The following is a 22145-nucleotide window of genomic DNA, read 5'->3' as shown; positions in this document are numbered from 1 at the left end:
ACGCCGCCCCCCGGTCCTGCACCCATCCCAGGGGCAGCCAGGGGCATCCCACCTGGCATCCCTGCACCCCGGACGCCGCCGATCACCAGGGGGCGCTTCGGCCGGGTCATTCGTCTGCCCCGCAAACTGGCCCTCCAGGTGCGCGGGAATTCTGGGGGGGCGCGTGTGGCGGACACAAAAGCCTACTGGCGTGGTGACATCATTCCGCGCACCAAGTGGGTGGTGGCCACGCCCGAGGGGTAGGCGTGGCCTCATGATATACACCGGGCGCGCAGCCCGGAGCGCGCCAGTGTTACAGTGAGCTCCTGAAATAAAGACGCTTATAAGTTACCGCTTGTCCGCTTCCTCCTTGCTCGCAAGCAGCGCGCGTAACGCCGCGCTTTAGTACCGTATATTATAAAATAAAAATAAAACGTTCACTTTTACTTTTTTTGTGGTGCAGTCAGGTTCTCCACTTTGTCCAACACTATTCCAAGTTAGTCGAAGCTCTGCGAGATTCTGGGAGGTGTTTTTCAGGGTATCTCTATCATGTTAATTCATCTTCTGCCTCCCTCGACTTATTTCAGAATTTAAATTGACATAAATAAATGGAATCGGATTAAAATACGCCATGTGTGTGTATGTATGTATATGTGTGTGTATGTATGTATGTGTGTATGTATGTAAGTGTGTATGTATGTGTATGTATGTATGTATGTATGTATGTATTTATGTGTGTATGTATGTGTGTATGTGTGTGTGTGTATGTATGTATGTATGTATGTATGTATGTATGTGTGTATGTATGTATGTATTTATGTATGTATGTATATGTATGTATGTATGTACGTATGTGTGTATGTATGTGTGTACGTATGTGTGTATGTATGTATGTATGTGTGTATGCGTGTATGTATGTATGTATGTGTGTATGTATGTATGTACGTATGTGTGTATGCGTGTATGTTTGTATGTATGTGTGTATGCGTGTATGTATGTATGTATGTGTGTATGTATGTGTGTACGTATGTGTGTATGCGTGTATGTATGTATGTATGTGTGTATGTATGTGTGTATGTATATATGTACGTATGTATGTATGCGTGTATGTATGTAGGTGTAGGTATGTGTATGTACAGTATATGTATAACAGTATATGTATTTATGCATGTATGTTTGTGTGTTGCAGTATATGTACGGTATGTAGATATGTGTTTGTACAGTATGTATATGTATGTGTGTGCATGTAGGTATTTGTATGTACCTTATAGCATCGAGTACTGCTTGGCCGATTTTCACCAAACATTGCTTACTTGCCCAGGCCAGGGTTACCAGTTACCTGGGGTGTGTTCATTTACCAGGTATCTTGTGGAGCGCTCCTCGCTAATTGGTTTAAGTATTCAATCAAGCCCTCCGTTCGAAACCGTTGCTAAGGAACGGCGGGCTTGGTAAGCGCTAGCTAGATACTTGGTAAGTGAATCCACCCCAGGTCATGGCTCATGGGGACAATGAAAATGGTCCCCTAGCTCACCCCATTGAGGGTACTAGGGCATTGCCCGTACGTGGGTGCCCGTTCCTTGCCAAAAAAAAAAAAAAACGCTACCCGTACGCTCTACCCCGCCCGTACGCCCGTAAACAAAAAATAACAACGCTCTTCGCTTCCGCCCTTCGCTCTGACTGAATTGGGAGAAATAATGCGCATAAGAAATCGAATTACGTACCGTAATGGCGGTCAGCTCGTAACGCGCACACTGTCCGGAAGTTCGCATATCGCATATCTATCTATCTATCTATTAATGCCCATTTATTCAATTATCGCCAACGTATTTTGGCTTTTTGCAATTTAATCGCAAGGAAAAGTAGAAAGAGAAGAGGGAAAAAAAGAAAAGCCTTGCCTTGCTGCAAACAGCTGCTGCAAACAACAACAACATGGAAGGCTGCACTGTCCGGAAGTTGGCATATCGCAGTTACGATTATTTTAGTGTTAATGGCCAATTATTCAATTAGCGCCAACGTATTTTGGCTGTTTGCAATTTAATCGCAAGGAAAAGTAGAAAGAGAAGAGGGAAAAAAAGAAAAGCCTTGCATTAACGCATTAACGCTTGCATTGCATTAACGGTTCGGCACACGTGATAGCTCGCTGCTCTCTGATTGGTTGAAGCGTTTTTTGGACATAGCTCGGTAGGTACTTGTCCGATTAATTACAAACCTTGAAAAGGCACATCCTCGGGTCCCCAGCAATATACCTGGCAAGTTTCAAGTATATCGGACCCGTGGTTGTCGAGAAACAGCGGTCACAGACAAACACACAGACACACAGACAGACACACAGAGATTGCTGGAATTATAGATAGATGGGAAATGACCCGGACAAAAGGTAGAGTAATGTATATACTAATTAGTCCACGTCAAAGTTGAATATAAAGGAGGGGCCTCAGTAAGCCTACACATGTCATCTTGGCATTGTGGGAGATATTTCACTAACACCCTAATTTGCTCCCAGCCGAAGCAATTATTTACGAGTTGATCACATAGACTAGTTCAAGCTTGTGGATGTGGTTGAGAGAGCTTTGGGCGTGGCTGAGAGAGCTTTGGGCGTGGCTGAGAGCTTTGGGCATGGCTGAGAGCTTTGGGCATGGCTGAGAGCTTTGGGCGTGGCTGAGAGTTTTGGGCGTGGCTGAGAGCTTTGGGCGTGGCTGAGAGTGTTGGGCGTGGCTGAGAGCTTTGGGCGTGGCCGAGAGCTTTGGGCGTGGCTGAGAGAGTTTGTGGGCGTGGTTTAGAGCTTTGGGCGTGGCTGAGAGAGCTTTGGGCGTGGCTGAGAAGTGAGAGCTTTGGACGTGCTCTAATTCTCAGAATGTGTTCTCTGGGTCGTGTCTTACTTATGTAACCTCGCTGTATGTGCAGCTCTTAGTTTTGTGCCTCGGTGTTCAAGTAACAACTGCATTTTTGGCTTTGTGCTATTTGCGACTGACTTTTTATTCACTTCACCATATAATGTATGTTTACCTCACGTCTCCTTCATTTATATATCCGTACAGCGAGCGTACAGTTTGCGTGCGTTTCTGATTTTTGTGCTTTGCTTTGTTGACAATTTTAATACTGTATATTACAGTAGTTTCTGTGTTGTATGAAATATATCTGTACTTATTTTTTAATCGGGCGGACAATGTTGAGCTACAGTGCTCGATGTACTGTATAAATACGGTGTTAGATTTGTGCGGTGTATAGTGAGAATGGCTGTGCGTATAGTGCACTTGTTCATAGTCTGGTTTTTTTTTGGAGTTCGGGTTTCTGATATTTTTACTTGAACGCACGGAATTTGAGCGTTTTTAATGTACACACTTTACGTTCCGTGTTCCAAACAGAGGCTGATTGAACATCTCCACCACTACGGCGGCCATGGCGCTGTGCTCGGGCTTTTACCCTCTACTGTCACAGACTCGTCACTGCGGTCAGTATTGAAACTCAACTGAAACAAATGAATATTCACTTATGAATTGCGATTTTTCACTGATTGATGCTCATTTAAGCGTCAGCTTTCCAAATGGAGGTGGAGGGCGAAGTTATCAGATTCAAGAAATTATTGATACCTGCATTGATTAATGATTGGGTAAAAGATTGGCAGATGCAATTTAACCTGAACAAGTGTACGGTGCTGGGGGTAGGTAAGCATAATGAAAATGGAGATTAAATGATGGAATGGGCAATGTTGGGGTATGTCACACAGGTGAAGGACCTGGTGGTGGTAATAGATACAGGGGCAGGTGAGCAGACAAAGCAATGCCAGGCAGTTATAGGTAAAACAAACAGGGTTTTTAGGTCATATTCATAGGGGAATAAATTATAAGTCAAACTGGGAAGCATCTGAAAATGCAAAGCCCATCCGCATCCTCATTGCATTCGGACTTCTTCTTCCATATGCTAAATATGATGAAAACCTTTAAACTAGAACGACACTCGGTAGAGCGAATACCTCCACCAGGCTGAACAGGTTACGGTTTGTACCCCACTGATTGGCCAGATCTGGATTCGGACCTGAACCAAAATCGAATCGCTTGTACTTGTCGCCGAACCAACTCATCCACCAAGTTTTGTTGTAAGTTGTCCATACATTTATGAAAGATCGTGCTATATCTAAGTTTAGCCCGATCACTCAATAGTGAGGAATCGCTTAACAAATTATTGGATCCAAATTTGTATCTTCACCGAAATCTAATCATTTAGTCCTTGTCACACACACCACATTTCATCCAAATCCGTCCATAACTCTGTAAGATATCCTGCACACAAACAAACAGACAGGGGTGAAAACACAAACAGATAGGAGTCCATCGTAGATGGCGGGGATAAAAATTCCCAAAAAATTGACAATTCGAGGCGACCTTGACCTTTTGACCTCAAAACAATCTGCTTCTAGCGTTTTATTGGTGAACCATGTCAGTGACCCAATATGCAAACCATGTTCAAATTTCACATCTCGATCGCATGAAAATTGATGATTTTGTGACTTTGACCATTTGATATTTTTTAAAAAATAAACAATCTAATCGGCTTCTATCTCTTGATTTGTGAACCAATTCAGTGACCCAATATGCAATAAAAAAAAAAAGGTCAGGTCAATTAGATGAACATTGACGATTTTATGTAATGTTGACATCTGACCTTTTGACCAAAATATTATTTTGTCTTCTCAGCAGATTGGACAGTGTTAGGACTCGGGGCCATGGCTTGAGAATGAAGAAGATGAAAGTTAGGACAGTTTTAAGGCTGGGGTCTTTCATTCGGAGAGTGGTTAATGTGTTGAATGGTCTCCCCGGAAAGGCAGTGGCAGTGAACGGGGTGGATACGTTTAAATGGGATGTAGATAAGTACCTGGATGCATTGGAGATAGAAGGGTATAAGGATGTTGGTTTGTGTGGATGGTAGGCAGTTTGTTTGTGGATGAGTGGCGATACTAGGGTTGGTGCAGCGCAGGCATGAAGAGCCGAATGGCCCCCTCCTGTGCCAAAGTTCCTTGTGTGTATTCGCTGTGTCATTCGCGACATGGGGACACATTATTGCACGAAATTAAGGCGGCACCCTGGACAGGTAACAAAATCCTACCTGAATACCCGGGGGCAGTACATCAGCAGCACAGCCGTGCCTCAGCGATGATGCAGCCACCGGCCTTGATTCAGAATTGAATCCTCACCTAATATGCAATGACAATGGTGGACAGCTATATGATAAGTGTTACAACCACCATGCCAATGGACAAGTTATCTGGTTGAAGTACCATATATGTACATCGACAATTGCCCTTACTGTTTGGTCCTGTACTTGCAAAGTTGTAAAAGTTCTAGTTTTAGTCTATCAGTAGGTTAGAAAACGTAAACTGTTCGGCCTGGTGGAGATATGCGCTCTATCGAGTGCTGTTCTAGTTTGCTTAGAGTTTGGTCTAGTTATCTCCACAAGGTACCTGTGCACCATGCCTGTCAAGCTCCTACTCCAGATCTTCTTTTGGACCTTAACTTTTACCAACTGAAGGATAACAGAAAGGTATGCTAACCGGTGTGGAAGCAGAGTACTGTTGGCGTTTTTGGCATTAACCCTTTGCCGTGTCCTCCTACGAAGGGTTAATGCTCGAAACGGCAGCACTACATTTCTTCCCACAACCATTATCACACCTTTGTCGACTCTCGGAGGGTTGATGATGTCGAGCATTCCATTTTGTTTTTCTCTACACTCTAGGATACTAGACGTTGTATTTTTACCTCTGGTGCAGTCCATTCCACCCCAGTATTTTCATCATAGTCAGAAAATCAATTGAACTTCCTTGGGTGAGACCTCTGTGAGTTGTTGAAGACATTTGTTTATAATGGCCTGATTTTTAAAGATTGCTTGGTTGTTTTTATTCCTTTTGTGCGGGTTAAATGCCGATGCTGACATTGACTTGCTAATTGAGCACGTTTCCCTTCTCTGTGGGGTGGCACAGTTTCCGGCACACTTGCAAGAAGAGTTCTCAGTTCCTTGGCTTCATGTGGTGCAGGAAACTGCGACACGAAACCTCCAAAGAAACCACACACTCCTGTGGGAAAGTATGACGAGTTTGACACGCATGCTCACAGGGAGAAAGAGCCATTGGAAAGTACGTCCTGTCTCCATGGAGGGTGTATTGTCAATTGTTCTCTTGTCGTTGATTTACTCATCTTGCATGTTGTGAAAATGTTATGCACAGCTCGCTTGGACTTCCGGATGTACCTACCGCTGACAAGGTGGCCTCGAAATGCACACACTCGCCTCTAAGCTGTCTAGAATGAATGAATGATCGTTTTAAGGCCATTTTCCCCACTAGAGTGGGGGTTAGCGCGTCTAAGCTGTCTAACCTGTGTTTAAATCCCGTCCCAGCTTAAAACTGTCATTCCGGTGCTTCACAAGCAGGATAATTCATCAATGTGTGCCGTCCTTTAGATGGACGTTAAACGGCGTCTGGTCTGCCGGCATTAGTTGGTGGACGTTATAGATCCCATGACATCCTTCATGAAGAGTAGTTGAGCTCTCTCCGGCACTATGAACAAATTTTATATATTCCTTCCTTTCCCTTAGTCGAATGTCAGGCCTGGTCTGTTCATGAAAGTCCTGGGCCAAGCTTCCTCCCCTCTCCCACCTGGCCAGCTTCAGAAAAAGAAAAAAAAACACCTTTAGAGGCCATTTTTCCCGGCAAAGCGGGGGTTGGCCTTTTTCGGGTTGGCCTTTCGGGTTGTTGTTGTTTTTGTTGGTCCCCTTTTTGAAGCAATGTTTTACGGCCGGATGCCCTTCCTGCCGCCAACCCTTTTTGTCGCCTTTTACGACAAGCAGGGCATTACCAGTGAACTGGTACTAAATTAACCGACCTCGGAAGGATGACAGGCTGAGTCAACCCCCCTGGCGTTAATTCAGCGATCGACCGAGATTCGAACCCAGGATCCTAGGATCCTAAGCTGGCACCCTAGCCGCTAGCCCAACACCAGGCCCAACTAGCCGCAACACCAACACCAGGCCAACTTCAGAAGAACGTGGTTATAGCTGTGGCTGTTAATTAAGAAGAATATGATAAGGATGTACTATGTAATCACAGTGTTGTCTGAACAGGCTTCCTTGGAAATAACATGAGAGCATTCTTATGTTATTTTGTTAGTGCATAACTTTTAAAAAAATAATTAAATGACCTTTTGTTTGGTGCTCTGTCCGAGGGAGGGTTCTGTGCTGTCGAAGCAGTCTCACAGCAAGAATTGCACAAGGCGGTTTGCCGTTGCCTTTCCATTTGTAGTCAGGGCAAGTATTTGTAATTTGTTCAGGATGCCACCAATTACTTGCTTGCTCTTCATAAACAGAGTGGGGCCTCTAACATTCGCCAACTAAATTCTAGCAGACAGGACACCCGGCTTAACGTATGCCAGAGGGACAGTGTAGTTTGTGATACAATAACCTTCCAGCGACACATCCTACTTTTCAAATGTGCATCGATGATCTTATTATAGTACAATGATAGTATTTTAAAGTTTTTGGCTGAATAACTTTGAATAGCATACTTTTCAAATGTGAACTCGAAACAACAATCCACGTGATTGCTTCCAAGTCTATGCACACCATGGCTTTACCCGGAGCTTCAGGGAAAATCTCCTGGAAGTTTGATTGCTCTATCGGAAGGAAATGGAGAATGGAGTAGAAAAGGGAGCACTACTGCACAAATTGCGCAAACGATGGCTTTGTTCACGCATCGGTTACACAGAGTGCTGCAAACCCCAATTGTCGTTCTTGCAAAATATAAAAAGAAGTGGTGAAAAAAATTCAATTAGGCATAAGGGATCAGATTTTGGAAAAAAAACAACAACAATAAATATATCTAATCTCTAGTCTTCATGTGTACCAGAAATTGGTAAATATTAAAATTTACTTAAACGTATACCAAATCAGGTGCAGAGTATAGTTATATGCTCCGTCATTTGTTGTTGATGTTTATCACGACTGAAAACCGTTTATTTCAGTCGGCTGTTGTGGGATTGCCAATTGTGCACTGAACCATGTGTGGAGCTGTTTGTCTGGGTTAAGCATGTTGTTGCTATATGATGAGAGCTAACCCGTTTTGTATGTGACAGCCATGATGTCAGGTAGAACATTTCTTTGAAAGCGTTTAAGAAATGGTCACTTAGCGACTATTTTTCCATCAAATACATCGCCGATTCCAGAATCGCAACCTATTTGCAACACCTGTAGTTTAAAATGGATCAAAGGAAGAAACTAAACAGGCCAAACAACGGTGTCTCCAGGGCACCTCGGTCATTGCTGTGATACAGTACTGTCCTGCCCGTAGCTAGTTAAGACCAGCCTTCGACGAATAGCCAAGACGGTTTTACTCCCGAGGCGGTAGCCCTAAAAATGGAGGAATTTTTGTTTCGTGTGGAATGAAGGAATGCGAGGCGTTTATCTGAACAGAGCACATGGGTTTATTCCGAAACCACCACAAGTAAACGCGAGAAGGAAAATTCGATAATAATAATTTAATAAAAAATAAACCAAGGAATAAAAATGAAGGCTGAGGTAAACAAATTCCTAACTGAGGTACCTCCACCCACGGACTCAAAAACAGACAAGGGTAAAGACGATTAAAATAAAATGTTTCCTTTAGCTGGCCGGCACTCAGCTCTGCGTCCCAAATGCATCCTTATGCGAGGTCGGCAGCTGGGGACGAGGCTCAAAGTTTGATGTCCCTCCGGCGGGAACCTGGATGGTGGCGGGTCCTCGCTCGACAGTGCACAAACGTGAGGTGCGCTAAAGTCAAGAGGTTGTCTTTTAGGCTCCTCCACCGCTTAAGGATGTTCAGCCTGCCCTCCAGCCTACCAAAGAAAAGAGCTGCTGTCGAATCCCTCTCGCCTCCAAAGCGTGCCAACTCCATGGCCCAACCGAACAAAAAAAAATGGCGAGAATCTTGTTCGAGCAGCTCTGCGCTCTCTCCGTTCTCTTTCACCTCTCGAAGCTTCTCGCTGACGTCAAAAACCGGGCCTCGTCACTCCGGGGGCATGGCCTTGTTCCTTATTAGGTTCATTGGGTGGGGCTTCGTCTGATCAGCTCTGCTCGGGTTCTGTCGGCGGTTGTTGTCGTTAAACGGAGGTTTTTATGGCCGGCCGTGGTAAATGTAAAATGTTTGGGAAAATTGCAGAGGGAAAATCACATACTGGGGAAAACTAATCTTAATCCCTAACTAATTAGCACTGCTTCACCCCTCATGTGAAGACACATAAGCAATCTTAAGCTACAGTTTCCCTACTTAAGTACATCGATATTTCTCCTGTGCATCCATGGTCCATGCTATGATTATACAGTCCTACCTTTACTGTGGGATTCTTTCATCTACCCCCATAAACGTAACAGTACGTTAATGGACTTGCATACAGAAGGCCTATGGTCGGTCGCATCAGCAATTTGCAGCGAATCGTATGGCTGATTGATGATGATAACAAATACTGTCGAGAATGCAACAAATTAGGAGTTGGAATTGTTTTGCCCTCACTATGGATGATTGGGGGGATAAGAAGAGCATTTTGAGCATCGGTTTCAGGTTGCCAAATGCTTCCTTCTGGAAGGCAAAAGCCTTTCTTAAGCATTTGTTCTGCCTGTGATTGATGCTGTGTGACAGGATGCTGACAGGATCCTGTGACAGGATGCTCACCCATATGATCAGGCAGAGTTAGACCTGTGCTTTTGCAATTACTCAGCATTCATTCTTGTCATAAAGAAGACCATGAAGATCATTCTACTACTGACAACCTTGACTTGCACAGTTAAAGCATTGCCAACAATGGAACTATCTCCTCTCCTAGTGGAGGCTAGAGTTCCCCAAGGCAGCATCTTGAGCTCAGTATTCTTCGTCATTGCTCTGGAAAAACCTCTTTCTTTTTGCAGATAATTCCACATTGTGTCACACTAGACCCATCCCATTGCTAGTCTGATAAATGGAACATTTTCAATCATGGAAAAATCGCACTGTCTCACCCTGTCACTCTGGATGGATTATCAAACTAACTCACTTGTCTATTGCCATGGTCGGCCGCCGGACAAGGTTCCGTCTCTTGAATTTCTAGGCCTCACAATCATAAATGACTCCCCCTGGGCCAACCACATAGCGAAGCTGGCCTCCAAAGGCAGCCACAGACTGGGCATCCTCTATACAGTGCCTTCAGAAAGTATTCATAGCCCTTGACTTTTTAACATTTTTTTTTGTGTTCCAGCCTGAATTTAAAATGGATTAAATTGAGATTTTTTTTTGGTCACTGATCTACATATAATACCGCATATTGTCGAAGTGGAAATTCTCTTTTGGAAATTTTCCAAAATTCAAAATGAAACACCCAAATATCAAATTTACATATGTATTCAACCCCTTGAGCCAATACTTCGTAGAAGCGCCTTTGGCAGCAATTACAGCTTTGAGTCTTCTTGGGTATGTCTGTATCAGCTTTGCACATCTGGATTTGGAGAGTTTATCCCATTCTTCCTTGCAGATTTGCTCAAGCTCTGTCAAGTTGGATGGGGAGTGTCACTGAACAGCAATCTTCAAATCTTTCCACAGATTCTCAATGGGATTGATGTCTGGGCTTTGGCTGGGTCACTTAAAGACTTTCACATTCTTGTCCTGATGTCATTCCATTGTTGCTTTGGCTGTATGCTTGGGGTTATTGGCCTGTTGCAATGTAAATCTTTGCCACAATATAAGGTCTTTTGCACTCGGAAGCCAGTTCTCCTCAAGGATTTGTCTGTATTTGACTCCATTCATTGTTCCCTCTATCTTTACAAGTCTCCCAATCCCTGCCACTGAAAAGCATCCCCATAGCATGATGCTGCCACCACCATGGTTCATGGTAGGGATGGTTTTAGATGAGTGATGGGCTGTGCTTGGTTTTCACCAGGCGTAGCGCTTTGCATTCAGGCCAAAGAGTTAAATTTTCGTCTCAATAGACCACACAATATTTTGCCACGTACACTCGGAGTCTTTCACATGCCTTTTTGCAAACTCCAGGCATGCTGTCATGTGCCTTTTTCTCAGGAGCTTCTTCCGTCTGACCACTCTCCTATAAAGCCGGGATTTGGAAAGTCTTGCAAAGATTGTTGTCCTCTGGCAGGTTCTCCCATCTCAGCCAAAGAACTGTAGTTCTGTCAGAGTGGTCATTGGGTTCTTGGTCACCTCCCTGACCAAGGTCCTTCTTGCCCTGTTGCTCAGTTTGGTCGGACGGCCAGCTCTAGGAAGAGTTTGGGTTGTTCCATATTCTTTCCATTTCCTAATGATGTAGCTCATTGTGCTGTTGGGAAATTTCAACACTCTAGAAAAATGTTAATACCTTTCCCCAGATCTAAGCCTCCTCAAAATTATATGTCAAAGTTCTACGGACAATTCTTTGAATTTCATGATGGAGTTTCTGCTCTGAAATGCACTGTCAACTGTGGGACCTTATATAGAAAGGTGTGTTTCTTTCTAAATCATGTCCAATCAATTGAATTGGCCACAGGTGGACTGCAATCGAGTTGTAGGGACATCTTATGTATGATCAAAGGAAATTGGATGCACCTGAGCTCAATTTGGAGTGTCATAGCAAAGGGGTTGATTACTTATTGACTCGAGGCATTTTAGCTTTTCATTTTTAATTACTTTGTTAAAATTTCTAAGAAAAATAATTTCACTTTGACGTTATTATGTGTAGATAATTGACAGTTTAAATTTTTAAAATCCATTTTAAATTCAGGTTGTAACGCAACAATGTGAAAAAAGTCAAGGGGTGTGAATACTTTCTGAAGGCACTGTAGATCCAAGACTTTCCTTGGAAAATCAGAGCTACTCACAGTCTACGAGGCCATTGGCTGTAGTTCGATGTCGTACTACTCGCCACTTTTGTCTGGCACCCCAGCTCATCATATCTGTCTTTCCTGGATTCTGTAGAATCTAAAGCTCTCAATATTATTGAATCTCCCACAATGAGACTGGAGTGCATGGTCTGTTGCTGTCATTTCGCAGGTATGTCTGTGGTCTCTCTGCTCTTTACTACCTTCTCTCCAACGATGCTTTCTCTGTTCTCTCGGTCCTCCGACCCTCCCCAGCAGCTCCAGGATGTTCTTCAAGTAACCCTCTTCTGGTTAAATTTCTGAAGTACAGTTTGGTCCGAGATACAGTGCTTCCTGCAGGTAATGCACTAGCACGGTGTTTTTAATCAGATTTCACTTTGTGTGAGGATAATTCAGCAGATTGTTCAGAATTAAATACCAACTAAACTGAGTTGTCCTGCCCCCTCTCAGGCAACAACCCCACTTGGCCTTCCATGGCGGTCTTCCATCCAAGTCTATCCAGGCTCGACTCTGCTTGGTTTCAGGGATCTACATGGATGAGGCACATTAAAGCTACTACGTTTCATATAATTTATCATTCTAGCGATACATAATTGAAGAAGAGGAACCTCGTCCTATGCAGGCCGATGTTGAAAATTTGTTCCAATCTATGGATAATCCAGTGTTCCTGCAATCTGATAAGAAATAAATACGAGTTGCCTTTCAAGGAACTTCAATGCAGGAGGCGGTCATTAGGCCCATCAAACCTGTGCATGGGTTGCCAACCTATATGGTTGTCCGTCCATGCCGTATCCATTTTTTAAAGGCTGAGCATCAAGCAAGCAAGGAAGCAGCGTGCAGCCTTTTTAGGTTTTGGTATGACTCGGACAGAGTTCGAACCACCGACCTCTCAGACTCAGAGCAGATGCTCAAACCATTACACCACCGAGTTTGGTAATGCTGACGATGTTTGAAGCTGCAGTATTTGAAAAGATAAACTCCCAGTGCCACCTTGGTTCCCCCCCACCCCCACTCCCTTTTGAGTACATACTGCATGGCATCGCCCGGATGACACCGAGTAGAGTACCCAAACCAAGCCACAAGCTGTCTCGGCACAACTTGCACGTGGAAATGGCGAATGATTCACGATTGTGCCACAGCAGACACAATGGCACCATTCCTCAATGTGATGTGCAAAGGGTGCCTCAGACGAGGCCACGGGTTTCTCGGCTCTTGTGAAGAGCAGCATTGGCATTTTGCCGTTCTGAGTCGGCCCCACGAAATTTATTCCATGAAAATTCAATGGTGCAGAGGGGATTTTATTTACCCAGTGAACCGAGAGAAAGTCATGTACGATTTTTAATGCTCCGTCCCACAGCCACCGAAGGCTTGGGGGACATGAAAAAGTGGGGGAAATGAATTTGCTGATGCGTACTTTCAGCGAGTAATGGCGAAAAATGTTTGAGATAGATGTGTAAAGATTTACCTTTATCCAATTTATGTTGACTTTTTGCTTTAAAACTGTGCTTGCATTAATCTTTTGGTAGAAAGTTTGCACTCGGATGTAATTTTAAAATTTTGTTCGCATTTTGCTTTACGGCCTTACACCTTTTATTCTAAAAGCTTAAATTGGTTATCACTCAATCGTACTTTAATAGAAAAATCAAATGTGCTGTTTTCCTTTTCCCAGAGTTTCCCGATGATATAAACCCCCACACGGGGGAACAAGGGGGTCCTCGGGGTCCTGAACCCACACGCTATGGGGACTGGGAGCGCAAGGGTCGCTGCGTGGATTTCTGAAAGGAATCAAAATGTCCACGCCAACTGTTTGTTCGCTACCCCCCTCATGTGAAAATGGCTATAAAATTTAGAAATACTGTATATTACATGAGCAATTGTCTTTAACTCATTGATTTTTTTCCATTCATTCAATCATTCATTCTCTTTTCATGCATTGGAGCCCTTACATTGACCAATATGTGGGAGGTGTGTTTTCTCGCTTCTGAGCTGTTTAGTCTGGGTTCGAATCTGGACCCCCGATAAAATGTCATTGGGTATTTCAGAGAGTTTGTGCCGCCCCTAGTTTGAGCGTTAAGCCGGACATCCCATCTGCTGACAATTGACATTAGTTAGTGGACCTTAAAGATCCAATGGTGTCCTTCGAGAAGAGTCGGTGAGCTTTCGCCGGCTCCCTGACCAAATTACAATGTCCTGCTCTAACCTACAGGGGGCACAGCTGAAATCCCAGCAAATGATGCTACTCACAGCGCGTTATGCTACATACCAAAGAAGAAGAACAACACGTGGAAGATCAAACACTTTAGCTTTTGCAGGAGAGGGAAATGAACTGTCTGTGCAAGTCCTTATGCATAAAATGAATGGTTTAAGCATCGAACGGAAGAAACCGGCGAGTGTAGAAGTACTTTGAGAATATAATATACATGTGTCGGGTTAATGAGACAATATAAAGCAGGCAGGAAAAAGAAAAGGACACTAGAAGCTAGACCAAGGACATTCTATTTCTGTCATCCAAGCTAACATCTATAAACCACCTTTAGAGGCCATTTTTCCCCGCAAGCGGGGGTTGGCCTTTTTCGGGAACCGTGGTTGTTGTTGTTTTTCGGTCCCCTTTTTGAAGCAATGTTTTACGGCCGGATGCCCTTCCTGACGCCAACCCTTTTTGCCGCCTTTAACGACAAACAGGGAATTACCAGTGAACTGGTCCTCAATTAGCCGACCTCGGAAGGATGACAGGCTGAGTCAACCCCCCTGGCGTTAATTCAGCGATCGACCGGGATTCGAACCCAGGATCCTAGGATCCTAAGCCGGCACCCTAGCCGCTAGCCCAACACCAGGGTTCCAACATCTATGGCCAAGCTAACATCTATGGCCTCGTGAAATTCTTTTTTCCCCACCATGTACTTTGTGATGGAATTCATGGAATCCTCAATTTCCATTTCAGCACCCTCGTGTTGGAAATACTTATTAAATGGGATGTTAAAAAAAAAAAAAAACTTTTTTCTTTTTCCAAATATATTTGGCAGTCTTGCTATGATCTCTCCTGTTGTAAGGGGTGTTGCAAAACATTTTACCTTTTTTTTTCCCCCGAATGCGTGCACAACCGTAACGGGTTCTCGGGGGGAAAAAAGGTAAAATGTTTTGCAACACCCCTTGGTTATCCATGACAATTACTCGGGACATCTTAAGGATGTAAAGTAGCTTACGGTTAATGCTTCGACCTATTGCTCTGTTGTGATAATTTCTTCTCGGGAGGGGGAACTCTGCGAATTCCTCGGCTTCGGACCACACCTGGATAGGTTTCTTATCCGATCATGACCCCACTTTTTCTGACCACATACGAGCATCGCGCCATAACCATCTCGTTGGCAGCGGCCGCGTGCCACCGTGCATATGGTAACACTCGGAGACTCATCGGGCATGCATTGCACGAACGGCCTGCTTCAAATTTCATGATATTACACAGAACTGAGTTTTTCATTGACTTTTTCATTTTCGACCACCACCCCTCACATCCTCCCCCAAAACGAGGCAAAAGGTGCAATCGTAAACACAAATTCATGATGTTTTGTTTACTCGCGACTTGATTCTTTTTCTTCTTTTTCTTCTTTTTCTTCTTTTTCTTCTTCTTGCTACAATTTAAGACCACGCGCCGCTTTGTACGCTGGTGTATGTCATTATTGAGAAATGTGTCGCCTGTTACTGAATAATTGATGAAAAGGGTTCACAGGTGCTTTGCTTCGTGATATAATGATATTCAAAATATTGAGCTTCACCTGAACTTATTATGCATGATGATAAGAACGAGGCCTCTTAAATATTCCATGAATGCAAGAGGGAAAAAAATATGGAGAAATGTCGAGGCCTTGTGTAGTTTCACAGGCAGTGTGCATTGAAATTCATGCCTCATAAATTTAAATGGAACGAATATCTGCGGAATGCTGTTGCACATTTTAAGCCATTTAAGGAGATGCGTAACAAATATTTCCAAATCGTATTCGGTTCAAACAGAAAATCCGCGTTAAGCCGCTCTCGAATAACAGCAGGGAGAATATCATGGAAGTGGTATTGTCGGAGGATCCACAAATCCGTTGGCCTCAATTCGAGCAGCACCCACCGGGCCTGCTCAGGTCAAGTGTGGGTTTCCCATTGGGAAGGGGGATTTGGAGTTGAACGGCTATATTTAGGAATTTTCATGTAAATTTGGCCTGGTGGGAAAGACGTGTTTTGAAGAACAACATTCATTTCTAGTCCTTTGTTTCATTGGTCTGAAAAGCATTCTGATATCTGTCAGTCACATGGCAATTTATCGACGGGTTGCCATCACCTCTTGCCGCCGGTCCATCATAGCCGCTGTTTCTTTGATCCCAGTTTAAAATGATCGTATATGAGTCGTGAAAATCTGATCAATGTGGACTATTTATTCTCGTAAAATTAAAAAGTACAGGGGAGTTTATGGAACTTCACCGAATTCTCATCAAGATAGTTCCTTGCATCATGTACACGCTTGTCCCTTTGATGCGGTAGCACCTCGATGCCGTCCGCATATAACTCCTCGAGATGGATACGCAGGCATTTTGGGATGCGTGCTTTAACGTCTTCGTGATTAGTCGATTTAATGCCACCTAGACGTTCTCTGACTGGTCTAAGAAGATGATAATCACGAGGAGACAAGTCTGAACGCTATGCGGGCATTGATTGAGAATTTCCAGGCCTATCTCTACTCGAGTAATAGTTGTCACTTCTATCTTGTGAGGACAAGCATTATCGTGCAGGTGTCCACTCTGTGCTAGCTTGCTTTTACTATGGTGTGAAGTGATGCACCCAGGTCTCATCAGGTATCACAATATTTTTCAAGAAATCATTTTCTTCCCACTGGTAGTGTTGCAGGAGCTTTGGTGCAATTGCCACACAAATTGCCCTTTGCTTTGCCACCCGCCTTACCCAAAACATCCCGAATGAAGCGGGTGTTTCTAGTCCTCCAAAATTTACTGTTTAACACGTTTGGTGTTTGCTTGAGTGACAGCAGTTGGTTGTATGTGAAAAGTACTCAATATTGCTTTCCAATTCATGGCTTTTCTTTTAATTCTCTGTGGCATTTAAAGGCACAACTACGTGAAAGACGTGTATTGCCACATGGTGTAGACTGCTGGTTGGATGTACTTCAAAGGGAAGTTTGATGTACCACTGTTCCACAGCACTTACCGACGTGAATGTGTTGACAGCTCTCTTGGGTTCATTCTGAATGCTCTGAACAGCATTGATGTCACTTCCATTATATGCTGCTTCCGTATATGCTGCTCGGTGTCGACAATATTAATTGAACAAAATCTCAGCATTAAACAACTGTATTATTTTTACGTGTTCTCCAATAAAAAGTCCACATCAGTCTTGAACCACCATTATGTTGACTTGTCCATTGTTTTCGAATTTCCATTTTGTACAATTAATTTGTACAATTTCGAATTTCCTCCATGTGCCTCAGACACCAGGGAAAAACAGAGGCAGGAATATGGCGTCATAACAGTGACAACCACAAATACTTGGCTGTAAATGAATACTTAAAAAAAACAAAAAAAACATCGAGACTTGTGGAAAAGTCAAGTGGCTGGGGAGGAGGGCAATGTATTGACATTGGAGCAGTGTGGCCACAGTTCGACAGAAAAGCAAGGCAATGGACGAACAGGAAGGTTGTAGCAGGATGAAACATGGCAAGCAAGATACTTTGGTGAGGTCAATTTAATGGGGGTGAAAAAGATTGCAGATATTGCTGGGGTGGAACATATATATATATATATATATATATATATGTATATATTGTTACGTTTGCGGGGGTGGAGGGGGGGGGGGGATAGGCAATACCTTAGTCCAGGTAGAATTGCATAGGTAATGTGCTCGACTGTCGTGAAGAAGAAGAGACCATCATGTATCAGTGTTAAGGATCCGGTAGACTGTATGTCGTGTAAGCTCGTATCTTCATTCCCATCGTGAGGGGTGGGGTTATGTTAATTAGTTAGGGATTAATGGTAAATCCCCTGTATGTAATGGCCTCTGTTATTTTTTCCTCTGTTCCTTATGACACCAGCAGTGCACACACATAGCCAGGAAATCGCGCATTAATAACCCTAAATAAAAGCGACCGGAAACCAGACATTCAACTACCGCTGGCGCTGCCAGCCGCCACATCACCACAACCAGCAGGCAGGGCCGTGAGTCCACGCCCCGAAGAGCAGTGATTGGTCCAGAATTTGGTTCATGCACGGACTGCTAAGATGGCACTCGCTGATAGGAGCGGGCACGGAGACGTCGTGAGATGACGTCAGAGCCTCGAGTACAAAATAATTTGAGTGCGGACATTTTGTCTCTCGAGTTCTGCCTTTCAAAACGCACGGTCGTGTCCCGACATCTCTCTCTTGGGTCCGGACTTTGATAGAGAATGGTCGAGGATCCTGACTTCCTCGCATCTTCTGGCTTTGGTGGTGAACGGTCACGATTTTATATCTCGCTCTGCTTCGGGATTTCACGGCGAGCTGTCGGAGTTCATAGCGCTCCTGCGTGAGGGGAATTCATTGATGAGCACGTGAACATTTCGTAGTGCTCTGTTTGCGCGGGGTTCGGATTGAAGGCACGGCTGCATTTTATTTTCCTTGGCACGTCGGTGTTGAATGAACGAGATCGTGAGGACAAGCGCGGCTGGATCGACCGAGCGGGTACAGCCTGTTCGCTTCACGCACGGAGCCAGGAGTGAGCTGACCGTGCAGCGAGGCCTAGTTCCCGTCCACGCGCAGTGCAGCCTGCGTTTTCCTGCGCAAGGACATAGAGGCCTGTGACAAACCGGGATGATTCCTGACGATGTTCAAGAGCAGCTCGGAGTTGAGTGCCCACAATAAATAACACATTTATTTTCGTACTTTTATATTTCCCTTTGTTTGTAATCGAGTCTGTGTGGGGACGTCCCGTTTAGGAATCGTAGTTTTTTTATCGTGCATTATTTTGTTACTGGCATTTTTTAATAAAGCCGGTATTTTTGTACAGTAAATCCTGTGTTCGTTTTGAGTTGATTGATTATCCAGGTGCGAAGAAGTCGGGTGGAAGCCGTCCAGGTAAGTTCGTCATCCTCCTTTGCCTCGCGTGTAAAGAATACTGTCATTTTTGGATTGAATGCCTTGGAGTAAAGCTTGTTTGGTCATTCGTGTCCCCCTGTACACTACAAGGCAGACACACGACAATATATATATATATATATATATATTGTTGCGGATATGGGATTTGCATCCATCCATATCCGCTTGTAAATATTCCCCTATTTCCTCAATACTTCCCAACTATCCCCAATCCCCCATTCCCTAGTCCCATTTTCTGTAAACAACGCTCTGTAGACCCGACCTCCCCCTATTTCCCCCATTAAATGTCGTGCCCAGGTTCACCGCATCTCATGTAAGACAACTATAGGACATCTTGCTAGTTATTCTTAGTCTATGTCAGTTAAGGACTCGTTTCCATTCATTCTGACCCTTCGTTGCACCAGAATGTGATTGTATGGCACCGTTAGGAAGTTTAGGACCTCCCAATACCTCCCCGCAGCTCTTCCTCACGGTTCAGCAACAACAGCAACGGCGGCGGCGTGCACAGGGAGTGCGCGTCCTCACTCCGGCTTGGTTGGTAGGGGGTGTTGGGAGGGCACGAGGCCTTCCCAATGAGCCGCCATCGAACATGTGCTCGACGGGGTTACCAAATAGGGGCTCCCTGTCAGCTCCTCGTCAAGGGTGGAGCCTGGTAACCCCCGCACCCAATGGAAGCGGCGGACCGGCCCCAGGGGGGCGGAGCCAACCAGCCGAGGGCGTGTCACTCCCCGCTGAGCATGCGCAGGAAGAGGGAGGTGACGTCAGATGCGCGCTGAGCTTGGAGCAAGCAAGACGTACCCTCCGAGCGCTGTGAGGCCTCCCCGCATCTCTGGACTGGACCGTGCTTTATCCTGTCCCCGAGCCAAGGTGCACCTTGTGCTATCGACTACCTGTCCCTTCCTGCCATCAATCCCTGTGTAAGTCAGCCTTGTTCCGTTTGTCTGTGGTCTGTCTGGGATAAGATAAGACGGTAATTTAGTGCCCATCTCTTCTGTGTCTTTTACCTCACTCTGCCGTGTAATCTACCCCCTTTTCTCCACCACTGTAATTATACCCTCCTCCGGAGGTCTTGAGAACTGTACCCCTTGCGTCGTTTCATCTATCCCAGTCGTTGTGTCCTTTCCATCATTGATTTAGCATAGCGCGATTTGGTCAACGTCTGGGTGGAATCGGGGTCTAGTCGGGGAATAACTGTTCGGTCGCGGTCATACCAACCGCTCGGTCAAAATAACATCTAAACCGCGTCCGTAACAATATATATATATATATATATATATATATATATATATATCTGTGCAGCGTCTGTCCTGTGTTGTCTTGTCACTGAACTACTTTCTCAAACTTTTGTGAAATCGTACCAAACTTCTGGTATGCACATATCTCTCCCGTCGGTATGTCCTAAGGGTATTCTTTTTGAAAAAATGTCCAATTTTCTTTTTTGGGGGACTTTTTTGTGGAAATTTTTTTTTTCAACTTCAATTGTTTATAAAATGTGATATCACGTATATTACAAATACATTTGTGCAAAATAATTATTTAAATTATGATTGGTTTAAACCATGACAAAACGGCAACTCGGGTACAGTCATTTATCTATATATCTACACATCTGGGCAGTGTCTGTGCCGACACTTAACGACTCCCTCAAACTTTTGTTTCCGTGGTTGTGAAGTGTTTTTAATAACGTTGTGGTGGTTTTGAATCACGTGGTGGTGAGGTATTTTGAATTATGTGTTGGTGCGGTGTTTTTAAATGACGTGGTGGTGAATGAATGAATGGTGAGGTGTTTTTAAATCACATGGTGGTGAGGTGTTTTGATTTACGTGGTGGTGAGGTATTTATAATTACGTGGTGGTGAGGTGTTTTGAATTATGTGGTGGTGAGGTGTTTTGAATTACTTGGTGGTGAGGGGTTTTTAAATGACGTGGTGGTGTGTTTTTAATTTCGTGGCTGTGAGGTGTTTTTTTTACATGTTTTATGGCTGTGAGGTGTTTTTAATTTTGTGGTGGTGAGGTGTTTTTACTACGTCTTTTATGGCTATGAGGTGTTTTTATTATGTGTTTTATGGCTGTGAGGTGTTTTTATTATGTGTTTTATGGCTGTGAGGTGTTTTTAATTTTGTGGTGGTGAGGTGTTTTTAATTTCGTGGTGGTGTGTTTTTATTACGTGTTTTATGGCTGAGAGGTGTTTTTATTACGTGTTTTATGGCTGTGAGGTGTTTTTAATTTCGTGGTGGTGTGTTTTTATTATGTGTTTTATGGCTGTGAGGTGTTTTTATTGCGTGTTTTATGGCTGTGAGGTGTTTTTAATTTCGTGGTGGTGAGGTATTTTTATTACGTGTTTTATGGCTGTGAGGTGTTTTTAATTTCGTGGTGGTGTGTTTTTATTACGTGTTTTATGGCTGTGGGGTGTTTTTAATTTCGTGGTGGTGAGGTATTTTTATTACGTGTTTTATGGCTGTGAGGTGTTTTTATTACGTGTTTTATGGCTGTGAAGTGTTTTATTACGTGTTTGATGGCTGTGAGGTGTTTTCAATTTCGTGGTGGTGAGGTGTTTTTAATTTTGTGGTGGTGAGGTGTTTTTATTACGTGTTTTATGGCTGTGAGGTGTTTTAAATTACTTGGTGGTGAGGTGTTTTGAATTACGTGGTGGTGAGGTGTAATCGTCCCAAACTTCCAGTCTGCACCTTCCCCTCCCCTTTGTGTGTGCCGAGGGGTTCTTTCATGAAAAAAAAACATTCAACCTAAATCTTCAACCTAAATAGCCTATAAAAATGTAATCACAAACACAACAAATACATTTATGCAAAGTAATTGTTTGTATTATGATTGGTGTAAATCATGACAACACAGCAACTCAGGTACAGTCATTAGCCTTAGCTAAAATAAGCCCGTTCCTCAGTAACGAAGCGAGTATATATATATATATCTATATATATATATATATATATATATATATATATATATATATATATATATATTGTTGTGGATATGAGGATTGTATTTTTTTTATTGTGTGTTTTATTAATATTGCTTGATTCTGGACCCTCCTGCCTCCAGTGTTGTGTAAAGGTCAAAGGGCGTCCCATAATTAGTCCATAAAGCATACCCGTCAGCCAATCATAGATTTCCCCCTGGTTGATAGTTATATCTTTATTATGTGTATTAGGGTAAGGCCTTGTCTCCCATTAAG

General features: G+C 43.8%; 1 protein-coding gene across 3 annotated transcripts; it reads left to right on the top strand.

Moving 5' to 3' along the window:
- Window positions 1-2775: 2775 nt before the first annotated feature.
- Window positions 2776-17231, top strand: SDHAF4 (succinate dehydrogenase complex assembly factor 4). Of its 3 annotated transcripts, none has more exons than XM_068134646.2 (4): window positions 2776-2873; window positions 3345-3430; window positions 5954-6106; window positions 13502-17231. In XM_068134646.2, exons 2-4 carry the CDS (start codon window positions 3379-3381, stop codon window positions 13609-13611), a joined length of 315 nt encoding a protein of 104 aa, XP_067990747.1. In that variant the 5' UTR covers window positions 2776-2873; window positions 3345-3378; the 3' UTR covers window positions 13612-17231. The 3 variants fall into 3 exon arrangements, with proteins under 3 accessions (XP_067990747.1, XP_067990748.1, XP_067990745.1); XM_068134647.2 differs by having other exon boundaries at window positions 2787-2910; XM_068134644.2 differs by having other exon boundaries at window positions 2787-2975.
- The last annotated feature ends 4914 nt before the right edge of the window (window positions 17232-22145 follow it).

Source organism: Myxine glutinosa, chromosome 13 (assembly GCF_964187855.1).
Source record: "Myxine glutinosa chromosome 13, kmMyxGlut1.1, whole genome shotgun sequence".
NCBI lineage: Eukaryota > Metazoa > Chordata > Myxini > Myxiniformes > Myxinidae > Myxine > Myxine glutinosa.
This window is presented reverse-complemented; position numbering and strand designations above follow the sequence as displayed.

Excerpts from the sequence above, each read along its gene's own strand:
- SDHAF4 (XM_068134646.2), top strand. The coding sequence starts at position 3,379 with ATGGCGCTGTGCTCGGGCTTTTACCCTCTACTGTCACAGACTCGTCAC. Across the intron at positions 3,431-5,953 it reads GTCACAGACTCGTCACTGCG|TTTCCGGCACACTTGCAAGA; the intron begins GTCAGTATTGAA and ends GGGGTGGCACAG. Across the intron at positions 6,107-13,501 it reads GGAGAAAGAGCCATTGGAAA|AGTTTCCCGATGATATAAAC; the intron begins GTACGTCCTGTC and ends TCCTTTTCCCAG.